The 16,175-nt window shown below is 41.4% G+C and overlaps 1 protein-coding gene across 1 annotated transcript; it reads right to left on the bottom strand.

Annotated features, from left to right (window-relative positions):
* Positions 1-6,267: 6,267 nt before the first annotated feature.
* Positions 6,268-11,391, bottom strand: LOC117262857 (ras association domain-containing protein 10-like). Its single transcript, XM_033636020.2, has one exon. It carries the CDS (start codon positions 10,924-10,926, stop codon positions 9,484-9,486), a length of 1,443 nt encoding a protein of 480 aa, XP_033491911.1. The 5' UTR covers positions 10,927-11,391; the 3' UTR covers positions 6,268-9,483.
* Positions 11,392-16,175: the final 4,784 nt, after the last annotated feature.

Raw genomic sequence — 16,175 nt, 5'->3', positions numbered from 1 at the left:
CTTTTATACGGGACGCATTTGCCCCCATTACCGTTTTAGCTCGTTTCGCGGCTCAATACTGAACCAATTTTAGAACGAGTGGTACCCATGAATCATATGCACACATATACATGGGGAAATAGAGCCCAGGTTGAAAAATACCGAAGTTGTCCTTTAAGACACTTTATAACTGGAATATTTCATTTAGGACTTTAGTTTTCACCTGAACTGTTTCCCCTTTGCCCTTTACAGCTCACTGTGCAAACATTTGACCTTTACAGTAGCAATTCAAGTGTGGTACAATCTGCATTACAGTGGGAGTGAGACTTGAGACTTGAAAAGAAAACAATGTACGTACAAGCTGCTTATTCCCTCCACCCCTTCTTCTCCCTGTCGAGAGAACACATTCTTAAAGACCACTTACTTTTTTATACTGATATATGCTGATTCTGTTTTCCCCCATCATTTGATTTTCATATAACATATCCAGACATATACATTTACATATGTATATATTGTAATAATAACAGTAACAGATGTTATCCTGTCTTTTGAATGTAATGTTCTTCTCTGCTGTTTTTTTGCTCTTCCGACCAATTACCTTTGCAGGCGGGCACAGCTGAGTTCTGGGAACCCCAAGGCCAGCATCCAGCAACTTTGAAAGAAAGAAACTCTGAATCATCAAGATCTGGCAAACACTGCCACCATCACTCCGGCCAAGTGGGGTTGAGGTAAGATCCTGCTGCCTGCTGCAAGAGAAATATTGACGGATCAGCTCAGACCAAGCAAACCTGAGGATGCCCGAGGACGGCCGGGGATGCCCAAAGAGCTCCAGAGAGCTCCAAACAAAAGAATCGGCTGCCAAGTTCCTCCAGCACAATTTCTTGCTATAGTGGGGTTGATGTTATAGATTATTAAGCGTCACATCAAAAGTAGGATCTCCCAATAATACGGAATTTGAATTGATTCAAAAATCTTAACTTGCAACATGTTCTGACTTCCAACTCATCAAATGCATCAGCTTATTCAGTGGCTCTGCACTTCAAACTGTGGGTTTCGGCACCAAAATAATGGTTTGGCAACAAAATTATCCAGATATCTTAGAGAAAAGACCATGTCTTGGCTTAAAATAACTATGGTTGTTACTAAACTTAAGAAAGTAAGTAAATGAGTATGTCAAGTGATGAGTATGTCACGTAATGTGTATGTCAACGGCCACCCTCCAGTTTAGTCCCAGCTCGCCCCAGAGACTGTGAGCTTAGCCCCATTAACATTAGCTAACACCTTCCCGGAGTGTAGTAAAACTGGCCCTTAGCAATTGAGAGTGAGATTTTGCAACAGATATACCAATATAACTCAATTGGTTGACAGTGGTGGGAATGGGTAAGAGCTCACTTTTTATCAAGGTTAAGTTTATAGCCCGAGAATCTACCAAATTCTTTCAGAGTGTTGAAGATATAGCCTACGAATCAGATAAGAGAGGATACAGAAGAGATCAGATACAAAGAGAAGGACATTGTCTGCATACAGTGAGATTTCGCATTCCTGTTTCCCTCTAAAAGTCCCTAAGTCGGCACTTGCCTGGGGCTCCTAACAATGCAAAAAACAATGGAGAGAGTGGGCACCCCTGTCTTGTCCCACACTGAAAAGGAAAAGTGTGTGTCATTTATTCTAATTGAGGCCAAAGGGGAGGTATTTAACGGTCTGAACCTGGAAATAAAAGCTCCACTAAAACCAAACTGCAAGAGAACATACGGCTCTCTCAGCCTCCAAGGACAACTAAAGGTCATTTTGACATTACAGGCCTCTAGAGGGTCAAAATATGAGAACCTGCCGCTTGTGGAGGCTGATAAGAAAAAAAAGTCGGTGAGGAAAGCAGACAGAAAGAAAGCAGAGAGGAGAATGAGGAGCCTATCAAATGAACCTAACAGTGTAACTGAAACGTAATCAGCCACTGAAGACACAGGAGAAAGTGAGTGTCCACTGCCAGGTTGAGTCACTCAGTCATTCATACATTTACATCAATCCTACCTGGACGAACCCACTAACAAGCATGGGTGATGTCGCCATTGATAAATTCAGTGTTTGGTGACCTAGACTCTAGTCTGATTTAAAAACCAGTTAGTGTAGGAATGAAATAGATGGTATCAGATGACAGCAGGCATATTGAGTGACACATTTACATGAGACAGAGACCAGCAGACTGGCAGTCGACTGAGCTGTCAGACATTCCCTCAGGGAAAATGTCTCACCTAAAGATGATAATATAAAAGTTTGAATCAGTTTTTGCTGGAGGTAGACTCTCAGGTATTTACTGTGGTGGTGCTGCTGCAGCAATGTAAAACATACTGAATGCTAATACTACATTTATTAAATCCAGATATGTAGAGAAAAGTGAAACAATGTTTTTTTTCCCTATCAGGGTTACCTGACCTTGGAAATTTCAGGGATACACTTATCCTTTGTATCAATCTACTTAAACATTAAACGTATTCCCTCACTGATGCTTGTGATGGTCAAGTCCTGTTGGATAAATGTTTCAATTGCTTTCAGTGGTTACACCTCAACAGAGAGTTCCACTGAAACCCAGTATTAAATGAGCCCCAGAGCTAAATTTGCAAAGACTGCAGTATTGATAAGCTCCCACGTTATCAGTACTTTTATCTGTACTTTTTAGGGCTGACCCCCTCCACATACAAACACAACCACACACACTGGGAATCATTGGGAACACCCTGTTAATTAATTTAGGAGTTACAATCTGGATAGTACGACTAAGGTGGCATCAGTTCTTTCACAATAGCAAGGTAGACAAGTCTACAAGGAGACAGGCATTAAAATTATTAGAGCAGCTGATGATGTTGCCAAGCAATGGTAAGCATTCTGGCTCTTGAAGCTAACAGCCCTGAAATCTTTACCACCAAACCCACCAGACTGTTTAAAATAAACAGTAATTTTACCATAGTAAAAAACACTTCATTCAAAGTCGACACAAACAAAATAAAACTAAATAAAAAACTCCATCTTGGTTCATCTTTCCACTGTTCCAATGATCATCAGCTCTGTTTTGGTTGAAATGAACCCTTAATTCACCCAGTTAGATTTAAAAAATATGCTGCTCTATACACGCTAACATTACTGTTTATTTAAATGGAGTCTGGTGGGTTTGGCGATAGCAATTTTGGAGCTGTCCTTGGTTAAACAAAAGTGATCTTACTCTTTAACAAAAAAGGTCTATATCCGTAGAGCTCCTTTCCATAACTCGTCAGTCACTTTTAATAACAATCTGAGCAAGTCAGTGGCAAACACAAGCACTTAAAGTGAATATAAATTGACGGAGCAGCCTTCCCCCAAGTGCTTACATTTCAACCTGTCTGGCAGCTGACAGCTCTTGCTCAATCTTGGACCAATTTCAAAAATTGTTGTTCCCCTTAGTCACTTCAACAAAAAAACATGGGAAAACGGGCCAGGTTGAAAAGTACAGATCTGATCCTTTGGTTTAACTTGATTCAGTGCTTAAACTTAAATACAAAAATTTAAATTCTTTTAACACTTTGATTGTCTGCCATTGTAACTTGTTTCAATAACTGTACTTCAACTGCTTGTTCAACTTTCTCCGTTTTTGAGCTATTTCAGATGTTTCAAACAAAAACCTTTATTATTTTTTGTTAGAAGTTCTCACAGGACTTCCAATTTAACTGACACCTACAGTACAATTTATTATACTTTGACAACTTTAACTCCTTTTAGTGCTCAAACTTTAACTGAATGACTGAACCTTAGCACCTATATTTTAACTAATTTAAGTTATTGTTTTTTGGCTGTCAGGTCAACTTTAACCCAAATTTTTTCTGTATTTTTGGATATTTCAAATGTTTCAGCTGCACAGTATTAGCAGTGAGCACACATACATTTAGACTTCTCTTGTTCTTACTACATCTTTCAGGAGAATACTTACCTTGCTGTCTGTTTCTCCTTATACACTTGCACTTTTTAGGGATTCCCCCACTAATGCTCATACTGTTCACAGACAGTTGGGTAACTACTTGCTGCATTGGAGCCTTTTTCTCCATCCTCATAAGAGCATTTCCCCTATGGATGTAGATATAAGGCTTATTCTGTAGACACGGGCTCTATAATGCTACACATTCCAAACATGCCTCAGAACAGTAGGGTGTGGTACAATCATCAGAGAGGTGCATCGCAGAACAAGGAAAACTGGCACAAAATTATTACCTTTGTTAGGAGACATGTCTGGAATTCTCAAGGTCTAGTAGGTTTGACTTGTCAGTGGGAGTTTTCAGAGTGAAGGAAATCTTCATAGTTCTAAGAACCTATATGAGAACCCCTTTTTGTTGTGTCCGCACCACAGGTACTAGAAACGATCATAGCTCTTAGAATGATGTTTTAGGGATTTTTTAGCACCCGTTATGGAGAAGGAACTCTCCCAAGCACAAAAGGAACCATGAGTGATGACAGTGTATGGTAACTGGTCCAGATGTCCTACGTTTATGTTGAATGGACGGACATAGTCATTGCAGCACCAGTAACCACCATTTTTAAAAACCCATTAGGCATGTAAACGGCAGACAACGCAAACAAAACCACGTAAAGGAAAGAAGGACCGATGGTGAAGTCCAGGCTTCACTAAGCATATATGTCATGATGGAAATACAACGCGATTTTGACTCGTCAAAGCGCAAGTAAGGATGCTATCTCCGCCGCTGGACAGCTTACAGTATGTCACTTCAGTCTGCCTATTGGTTGTGCGGATGCAAATGGAAAAAAGTCTTCGAAGGCAATTCATGGGGGAGCTACCCAGTGGGCAGTTCCTCATATACCCCTTTTCCACCGACATGGAACGGGTTCTGTTCTGGTTCCTGCATTTGGAGCCGTTCAGAGCATATCGACCAAAAATAAATTGGTTTGGACCCTGAAAAGTTGGTTCCCAGCTGGAACCAAAAAATAGCAGGTTTTTTCTTTACGACATCAGTGGGTATGTCATATTCTACAGGTTGGAAAGAAAAAGTGGAGAAGACAACAATAGAGATGTTTAATAAGAAATTATCTGGAAAAAAAAAGCATGTGTTGCGGACTCATTATTAGCTCGTCCATGCTTGTTTTTGGATAAAACAAACATCTGTGATAACAGAAAAAAGGTTTGCTTGTAATCAATGTGATCTGCTATCTTGCTACTACTGTTTACTTCAGCTGTGCATAGTGCAACACCCTTCGTTGATGACACATCCTTGATTACAATGGTACTGTTCAAAACTGGTGGAAAAAGAGGCTGGTTTGCATGATAGTACCAAGAGTCCTGACATAACCATTTAAAGAACCAGAAGTAATTTGGTGCAAAAGGGGTATCAGGGAGTCCCCAGAACTGTTCACAAAAAGTGACATAGATAATTTAAGAAATTAGGTATCACCTGGGTGGTGTACAAGCAGTCAGGTTTAAGTATAAGCATTGGATTGGCTTGCAGAACAATTAACATATGTACATTTATAGAAGTAGTGGAGTAGTGGAGGTAAATGGAGCAAGATCATAACTCTGGATAATCCACAGACCTCGCTGTAAAACCCCTGACAACTGTCCACAGCGAGTTCCTAGGATTATCCAGAGACACCTGGACAGTGTTTCTGAAAAGGGATGCTGCTGTTAAATATTTAAAATGTAATTTATCATTGCTGCGAGCACCACAAGTTGGGTTCCATTCACCTCCATTAATTTGGCTGCATGCACAAACCTCAGAGACAGATGTCACAAAGCTTTGTCAAATAAAACCCAAAGAAGTCTGCATAGTTAGACACCAGTTTTTTTGTGATTTGGTTGAACTGACCCTTTAAGAAACCACCTGAGGAACGTGTGGAGGTATGTGTTACTAAATGGTAACTTGAGCTGCACAGCTTTGCTCTCTACATCCAGGTCTCTGTTTCATCCTGTCATAATTAATGCAGGAGTTCATGCAAGAGCGATCAGGAAGCAGCAATTAAGCATAACTATGCATGACGTGTGTGACAGGTTAACAGGAGCAGAGTAATGCGCACTTTACAAAAACCACACAAATTCACACACACCTTTCACTGTCGAGCGCTGCGGCCTAGAGGTATGCATACTATCTTTCCGTCCAAAAACCACACACGAAACGCAAAACTATGTGTGGAAAAAAGGTTTAGCCGAAGGGGGGAGTCGTCTCTTAACTGTGGTGTAAAAACACTGAGCTGCTCGCACATAAAATGCTCTCAGACATGTCAGCCACGCCAAATAAAGCCACACTACAAGTCAGATAGGTTTTGCTCTTTATTTCAACACAAACAGTCATGTGTAATAATGTGCTGACTGGCATTATGATGCAGCCACAGTGCATCTGAGAACTCTTGCTGTAGCCTCAGAGTCGCTGATCTAGAGTCATCTATCTTGACATAACAGGCTGAATGTCATGGACTAAGCGGCCCAAACTGTCCCTGATCAACAACATAAATTAGCTACACATAGGTCATTTTGGTATTTGGATACAGCTAACAGCTAACTCCACAGAAACAGCATCATTGGTCACTTCTAGGTGTTACAAGGTTATTCATTCTCACCATTTTACAGTTAGACAAAGTCAACCATGTAAGATCTGACATCACAACAGCCTGACAAAAATACAGAGAGATTTAGGATGAAAGATGATCTTAAAATAATGTACTCTGATATCTTCTGTTTAATTTTCTGTTGCTTATTGTCCATGCAGTTCCTGGAAGAGTGTAGCAGGAAGAAGAGCTAATACTGCTTTGCAGCAACTTTTTCCAGGATGTAAAAAATGAACTGAGGCTTAAAATAGTTCCCTTAATGTCACAGTAGTCAGAGATACGGGGGCTGTGGGATTACTAAATGGGGTCATTTCTCACAAAAGCATCTTAAAATCCAATCTTACAGGTGTTTGTACTCACAGTTGGACTCAAATCACCTGATTCAGATGTTATCACTCTGATACATAGGCACTGCTAGTGGTTATCAGTGTTACAGATAATGTTTAGTCAGCTCCTGCTACACCAGGTAGTATGTTTAGAATGTTGTTAGCAGCTGTTAAACAACTGTTTCTTGTTATACAACATGTATATGAGCTGACGTTGTCACTGGGAGATGGAGGGGATGATGGATGGTGTGACATCCAGGCAAGATGGCTGCCAAGCTGCAGACCTGTTCAAGACCAACATACAACAACACCAGCTGTTCCTTAGCGAGACATCAAGGCGTTTCCAGCAGCATTTCTGTCCCCAAGGATGTCATTGTTTTGAAGGTCACAAGCAAGTCTCAAGTCTTTGCATTTAAGTCTCAAACCAAGTCCAAAGTTAGGACAGGCACGTCTCAAGTCTTAAACTTTGCATTTCCACTCCTAAGCAAGTCATACTGCGCTCTTTAGCAAATATAATGCTAGTATTGATACATCACAGTTACAGGTATCAAGGTCTCAGGTATATTCAAGTCAAAAGACTCAAGTCCAAGTCAAGTCACAAGTCATTGGTGTTAAAGTCCGAGTCGAGTTGCAAGTCTTGTTTGATTTTGTTAAGTCAAGTCCAAAGTCATCAAATTTGACTCGAGTCTGAGTCATTCACTTCTGCTGATAACCACTACTAACATTTTTTTAATAGAGTGATAACATTTGAAATCAGTGTTTAACTGGACAGGCCTGGCAACATTCTAAGATGTACATAAAAGGACGTGTTTCTAAATTAATATAGCATTTTTGTGAAACTTGGCATGAGAATAAGTGCATCATCAAGTGATCAAGTGAGTTGAAGATGAAAATCCAAGGAGGCCAAAAACTTGGCTCCAAATGAAACATGATTTTGGACTTCTCGGTTTTCCATAGATCGTTGAATGAATTTGTTAATCGGACAAGAAACATAATCTGACATTGTAGATAATGTGTAATCTGTAAATGTAGATCTACTGTGCGGGCTCACACTTGTATTCCAGGTGTGTTTGTCTTTCTTACACCATAACGATAAAGCCGTCCGTCTGATAGAGGGAATAATTCCTTGACTTGCACCTTGATGTAAGCGTGAAGCTTTTCTCATCTGCTTTTTGATTGTGGTTGAGTGAGATGCTTTTGCGGAGAAACAAGCCACCCAAAGAACAGTCTAACCAATGTTTAGTTTACTTGTCATGAGGCGTAACAGTCAGCCTGTGAAAACAGTTGTATAGTAGATCCTGTTACTCTGGATGGAGCACTGCAAAGTTTAATTAAAGATCCAGTTGCATTGTGGGAAATGCAGCATTTGGTGGTTTTGGAGCTTCACTCATACTAGGAGCTAAAAATCAGAATACCTCAGTCTGTGCTGCTTAAATTTCAACCATTCTTTTCTCTCTCTTTTTTTTTTTACCTGTATATGGTCTTTTTTTGTTCTCTTCAGGTGTCTGTAATTATACAAAGAATCTGTGCAGTAAATCACTCTTTGCTTGCTGAAATGCTCACAGCTCATAGAAATATGTTACTTTTGATGAGAGGTTGAGAGTTGACTTTGTCTTGTTTGAACTGTCACAAGCCAGAAAGGTTGAGAACCAATGAAACGGTGACAAAAGAGCTGCAATGACAACAATTAGGCATCAGATATTTAATGTTTAAATCCAACCTTTGAAAGATGACCAGTGCAGGACCCAGCTCTGACGTACTGTTAAATAAATAGGACTTTTTGTGCTTTAATGATATTCACTCTTTAGCCTACACTGAGGACAATATCAAGTGATCTGCACTGCTTAGCCAGCAGGAAGTGAGTGTTTCAACTCTAATCCACAAAGTCTGCAGTTTTCATTTTTCCAAAAACTGATAAGAGTAGCAGTATTTTGACTGGCTATGATTTCTGTAAATGTTCATCTTATTTTGAAGAGGCTGAGGTGAATCTGAAGCTGATCTCACCTTCATCGTGCATTTGTTTGACTGAAAGAGCTTTCACAGCACCTTGACCTGACTGTATGTTTAATGTTTACTGTGCATTAAGGTACACTGGATGATGACCTTTTAAAGGAAACCTGTCTGTTCATGGCCATTAGGCCTACTTACAGAGTCCAACACTCAGCCTCACCTTTCAGTTGCTTCAGCAGAAAAGTCAGACTGTATCCTGACAAAAGCAAGCTGTGATTAACTCTTTATAAACCTGTGATCAAGTTTACCTTAACGTTAGTTTCACGCTGAAAACTACAGATTACAAGTGGCTTATTATAATACTCTTCTAGGCTATTTCTCTTAATAAGTGGTACTTTTTTGACTCTTTCATGGAAGTCAAAGGTCAGCTATGGAGCAGCATGGCCTATCAAACCTCTCTACGCATGCTGTCCCTCCTAGCTTATTGTGCAACTACATATAGGAATTATTGCTATAGAATTACAGTGTCCGGACTGAGGTGCATTTTGGGTAGGGAAGATCATACCCCAGTATTGCCAACACTGATTCTCTGCCCCTGAGTTTGTGGCTTTGAAATGCATAAAAGTCCAACATGCTTCCAAACAAAGTGAGTCTATACCAGTGACTCGCACACGGGTGGGTTGTCCGAGTCTTGGCTGTGCATGGAGCTCAGACCTGTGTCCGAGTCCTCATCGTTTGTGTTGCAGGCCTTGGACAGACCTCTGGCCTGCTCCACCCAGACGCTGCTTTTCTCTGCTGACTCCGGCTCAGCCTCAGCGCTCACTGCACCCAGCTCTGCCTTACCATCATCAGTCAGTGTGTTGTTCGCCTGCTCTATCTCCATGGTCTCAACTTTTGCAAGTAGGTCCAGAAGTTCACTCTCCCTGGTCTCCCAGAGTGCCAGACTCAGGTCCAAGTCCCCCCTGATGGCGTCCAGGTCCGTCTTCAACCGCAGTCCGATGTACAGACTAGTGTCCAGCTGCGTTTTGATCCTCTCCTCCTCCAACGCGAACTCGTTCTCAGACAAACTTTCCACATCTGTCTCCACAGCAGGAGCGCCAGACGCTGCCAGGCACATCTCCTCACAGACGCTGTCTGTGTCCTTCGCCGCCTCCGCTCCTTTCTCCTCCCGCCGCCGCTTCATCCACCGCCGATTCAGCTCCTCCTGGATCTCCCCGGTAATGCTTTCCACGAGCGCCTCGCGCTCTGTCAGCTCCTCCTGCAGCCGCACCACCTCCTCACACCGGCGCGCGTACTCCTCGAACTGCGCCACCGACTCCGCTGTGCACCGCGCGTCCTGCCGCTCCGCTTTGCGCTTACAGTCCGAAGGAACGGAGCCCTCCGCGGAGGCGTCCACCATGTATGTGTCCTGCACATAGTTCACCCCGTGTCTCTTGATGCGGTCGAAGTGCACTTTGGCCTCGTACCGCTCGATCTCCCGGTCCAGCTCCTTGATCCTCTGGATCTGCTGGCGGATTGTGTGGTCCTGGGAGATCACCAGGTGAACCAGCGTCTCCATCTTCTCCGCGGAGCCCTTATCTTTAGAAACAGCCTGCTCTTTCTTTTTGTTCATCTTATCCAACTTCCTGAAAGCCTTCCTGACTATGCGCCTCTGCTTCTCCTGGGATAGATTAGCGGCAGCGGCCGCGGCGGTCCAGCAAGTCCTGGCGGTGCCCTTCAGCACCCCGCCCGGACCGCCGCTCTCCCGGCTCTGGACCACCCGGGCCTCGGCGCTGCGGGGCCCGTTGTTGGGCAACGAAGCCTCGTTCTTCACCAGGACGAAGCGGACATTCTCCTGCTCGTCCCCCCAGGCGCTCCACAGACGGAGGATTTTGGTCTTGTTGGGTAAAATCCTCTCGAAACCTCTCCATTTCTCCACCACGCAGTAGGACTGCGGGGAGCCGGACAGCATCGCTGCCGAGGCGCCCTGCTGCAGGTTCTGGTCCTCCAGCAGGACTTTGACCACGTCGGCGCAGGTGGTTCGCTTCGTCAGCCCGGAGACCAGCTTCTCCTCCCGGCAGACCCACACAGAGATCTTCCCCTCCTCCGGCTCCATCTCAACCAGAGAAAAAAGTTTCTACAACGTCAGTCTGTGTGTGGAAACTCAAAAAGTAACGGAGATGAAAGTAGTCTTTAGATTTCTGACAACATTTGAAGTTGACTTAAAACTTAATTAGTCCTCTGTGGGAGAAACTGAATCAAAACATTCATCCAGAAACAAATCCTCTGCGCTCCCGTCGCTGCTTATCAGCTCCCGCTTTCAACACGCTCAGTCCGACACTATAACCTTGTTACGCCTTTTGAAGGATTGTCAAAGTTGTCCACAAAAATATTATTTCCATTCATATTTTCCCAGTGGTCTGTTCCCGGGCTGCCTGCCGGGACTTCATCCCTCTCTCCCGGGCAGATCGATCTCAGCCCTGCGCACTGCTCCGGACAGGAGAGGAGCGTCCTTGTGTCAGGACAGGCTGCTCTCTGCTGTGTGCGGGACAAAACAGGAGGGTGCTGTAAGGCTGGGACACGCCTCCCCCCACTCCCCCTGTCTGTGTTTCTCTCTTTCTCACACACACACACACACACACACACACACACACACACACTCCTCCTACATAGGCAAACCTGGACTGAGATAGTGAGGCAAACATGCAGTAGTTATTGTTGAGTTTGACGTCACAGTGAAGGAAAGGTTTCACTGCTGCTAAATGCCTCATTTTACAATGAGTGTTTTTTTTTTATTGTTTGGGTTTTTGTTTTGTTTGCAAAGTTACTGTATCCATGATCAGTAATCCCAGATTCTGCTTTTAATCTCTGCCATTTACACACTTGTCACATGACTTTTATAATTAGACGTAGCTATCATACTGTCCCTGGTGCGTCTTCAAGGTAAAAGATTAGTGTTTGCATTTCTTAAAGAATGTTATGTAACATTGTGGATCTCGTACATCCGTTGCATACAAGCCTTTTAAACTAGTAGCTACTGTTTTAAAAGTGTACAGTCCGTGGTTTTCCAGGCCCTTATCAAAGTCTTTTAACAGCAAGTCCAGGTATTCCTTCAACTAAAGTCCAAAGCTCCTTCCAGTTTAGAAGAATTAGTCCTGTAGCAGATAAGCAACCCAACATTCATAGGCGGACAACAGTGACTCCAACATTATTATCCTATGTCAAGCCCAGCAAGCATGCTTTGGGACACACTGGGAAATTAACATAAAAAAAACCCTCTGACATAAAAGATATGGCTTCTAACCAGAGAGTTGAACAGCTGGACAGTCCCAGAGCAAGTGGAATAATGAACCTCGGTTGCCACAATTGTGCCAGCATTAATCAGGACTTATGTCATCCATCTTGAATAATCTAACAAGAGTAATATATGCTCTGCACAGAATCTTACTTGGTACTTGTGCTTTGAGTATTTACACTCTATTCTCCCTTATACTTCTACTCCACCACATTTCGTGGGCATATATATTGTAGCCTACTTTTTACTCCACTTTGTTTGACATGTCAGCACAATCTTATAAAAAAACATGAAATGGATAACATGAAAACAATGCCAATGCAAACACCATGAGAATCTTTTGTCATCACAAATCACAAATTAAGTATAAAGAGAAAGATAGTGCATGGAAGGGGTGGATGGGTCAAACAACCATGGACTTTCAACCAGGAGACCGCCATTCATGTCCTGTGTTAAACCACAAGTCAACATAATTACATGACCTTGCAAACTTAATGTCACTATAATGTACTTTACGCAGGTATTTTACATAACTACACAAAGTATGCATGTTTACCTCACTTATGTCCTGAACATAGTAATTTTAACCCAAAACATTATCTATTCCTGAACCCAACCAAACACTGTTCACTGTTCATAATAGACTTTGCATTGGTATTGTTTGTGTGTTGCCAGCATGTCATTTTAACACATTTTGTGCCCACAACCCCATAATGCGTTGTTAAGAGGTCATGTCCATCTCACGTATTTCTGTGAGGCTGTGTTTAACGTGTAGTTGCAAATAAGTCTGGATATAATGTGTTTTCATGCAGAATTCAGGATCAAGTTACACAATATGATGCATGTATCTATAAACATGCATGAAAGAGACACAGAGGAGGAACCTCCTACTGCATATATATGTAATTGAGTTGTATAAACTGTGCCTACAATAATGTGTAAGGCAGCCTAAAGTGCCATGTATAAAAATACTTTTACATAGTACACATAAAACAGAGCTATTAGAATAATGATTATTTATTGAACTATGTTTTTATAAATCATACATTCATTTGAGGATTCATGTAGTAACAGTTGTTTTTTTTTTTATGAATATGTTGGTTTATCCACAGACCTTGTTGTGTGCAGTTTCATGTAGGCCTAGGAACTGCTTTCTTTCTACCAAACTACACCTGCTAACTGTATCACCTCGCAGAAGGAAGTGTGCATCTACTGTTAGCTCACCTAGATGCTAGGTTGTAGCATTAGCTAGCTCAGTGATTCACTGAGCTAGCTAATGTTACAGCTCAGCAGAAGAGGACGCCATTTATGTTTACTTCTTGCACTCTCATGAGCATGAGCCTCAAATACATGAGTAGATGCACACTTCCTTTTGCGCTGTGGTACAGTTGGCGGGTGTAGTTGAGGAGAACGAAAATAGTTCCTACATAAAACTGCTTACAACAAGGTCTGAGGATTATTTTGATCAACCAGGTCATGATTTCTGGAAAGAGACATTGCTGCTGAGTTTTTCAATTTTTTTTTTTTTTTGAGCAGAGTGCCATCTAGTTTCATTATATTGGAGAGAAGGCAGACCCCTCTACGGCCAATATCTCCAACACTTAGTAACTCACACCAAAATAATCTAGACTGATAAATAGCACTACAGGTTAGAGGAAAAATATGTGTTTTTGAATTTGAGTGAATTGTCCCTTTCAGTGACAGATTTCAGTAAGTCCTGCACCTTTGTGTAGAAACCCTTATTTAATCAGCACAAAATGTAAAGGATACTGAGCCTTGCCAAAGATGAGTTAAAATCACAAACCCTGTATAATATAGCTGGTGCCTTGTGGTGTATTTTTGATTTTCCCCCTGAATTTCTTAACTAATTTTAGGTTTGGTTATTTACATATCTTATATTCTCAGTGGTATTTTTTCATTTATTTATTTATTTTGCTGCAGTTATGTGGACGTATTTAGAGGCATTTTATGACGTCCCACACAAAGTAGAACTAATGAGTCCAGGTTACGAGCCAAGCTAAAACACAGATGAAGCTCTTACTCAGCAGTGTTGCACTGCAGTATGCATTGTTATACAGTTTCATCTTCATAATCCCCACACAGCCAAATAGAGCTCAGCTGGATTGATCATAAAGCAGAGAGAAATCCGTCTATTACACTGCAGGGTTCGGATATAGTGTCTGACCTCATAATCTGCTCTTTCAACTATTTCAGGCCACAATATGGTCGCTGAGATTCATAAAAGGATTTATCTGCAGTGAGTGTTTTTTTTGTGTGTGTGAGTATCACATTAATGGCAAGTGTTCATCCCCACCAGCCGCCATTAGTCCATTAGTTTGTGTACTCTAACCTTAGCTCAGAGTGATGCATCAGGCCACGTTTGTTGGTAAAATAACTGCTTGGAAAACCATCTGGGAATGTGAACACACACTAATGCATGTATGTGTGTATGTTTGCACATATCAGACACAAACACACCATCTTACTCACAGCAGCATTTGCACCCACGTTCAGAGCATGCATCACAAACACACTCGATTTGGATAAAGAGGATTGTCAGTGCTGCGTCTGGGATGTGAGATAACAGAGGGTTTTTCTTATCTTTGATCCCATTTCCTGTGAGGTCATCACATCTGTCTGGACTGCAGACTTATTATTGGTTGTCAAGGGTTTGGTACTTTCTGTGTTACCACAATGCGCATGATCACAAGGTAAGGCTGAGTAACCCAAACATGCACTGTCATAAAAAAGCTCTGTTATAGTAAATGTAAGTGTTAGCTGAGCCTGTTTTTTGCCCCTTTGTGATTGTAAACACGATGTGGTGTTATGCATAGGTGTAATCCATCGAATACAATGAGATGTGGTAATAACTCCATTATCTAAATAGCAAATGAATATGAATGTTTGGGGCTGTTTATGCAAATGTGTGCATGAAAGTGATGCTTCAAGTTCATCATGCCATAAATAGAAATACAGAGCTTCTGTAGGGCCATGGGTTTAATTCCTGGAGTATGGCTACCTCTGGTGTTCACAAAGGAAACTACATCATCAAAGTCTAGGCTCATTTACACTTTAAATTATCAGAAAAATATCTTACATTTTTTCTCAATTGCTTTGGGATATTTCATAGTCATTTCCACACATAATGCAAAAGAATACATGCAATTACCTTCAGTTGACCAAGCTATGCATTTAAGGTAGTCTCAGTGGTTATAATGGGTTATATTGCTTTTCTAACTGACTGTAAGTCATATTTAGCATTGTGGTGGCTGTGTTACTCCTCACATGCAAAATATCTGAGCCAACTGATGCAACCATTCAAACAGAATTGTCTCATATTTTCAGTAATCTGGTGTCATAATGCCACAGATTATCAACATGTTGGTCCTCAACTCATAGTGAAACTTGAAACAAAATATGTCACTCACATGTCAAAGTCAATTTACTGTACCATGTAAACCATAGTTTACATGGTACAGTAATTAGCAAAGGTGTGGACTCGAGTCACATGACCTGGACTTGGGGTCAAAAATTTGATGACTTTAGACTCGACTTGACAAAATCAAAAAGACTTGCAACTCGATTTGGCCTTTAACACCAATGACTTCACTTGGACTTGAGTCTTGTGACTTGAAAACACTTGGTATTTCCCAAAGTACAGAGATTAAAATGTATGTTTTAATGTATGTATTAAAAAGTGTGCCACAAATCAAATCATTTTTCCTCATTTCTTGAATCAACTAATGATAACACTTTTCATTTCCAGCAAGTCGACACTTAATTTGCTAGATGCACTGTGACTGAACAAATTTGACACCATCCAATCAAGATGAAGGCGGGAACCATGCAGAACATTACATTACTGAGTGGGAGTTGGAAAAATGATAAATTAATATAATTAAATTAATGATAAAGATAATTTTGTTTGCGTACAAAAATTACGTGGTGGTCAACAAAAAAAAAAAACAATTACAGTATGCAAAACGTGCAGGTTGAATATTACAAACAGAGATGTGACAACTTCCAACAAACTTATTTTAATGAATACATACAACATGTTAAAAGCATTA

This window comes from Epinephelus lanceolatus, chromosome 5, assembly GCF_041903045.1.
Source record: "Epinephelus lanceolatus isolate andai-2023 chromosome 5, ASM4190304v1, whole genome shotgun sequence".
Lineage (NCBI taxonomy): Eukaryota > Metazoa > Chordata > Actinopteri > Perciformes > Serranidae > Epinephelus > Epinephelus lanceolatus.
The sequence above is the reverse complement of the archived record's forward strand: the minus strand, read 5'-3'. Positions and strand labels throughout refer to the sequence as shown.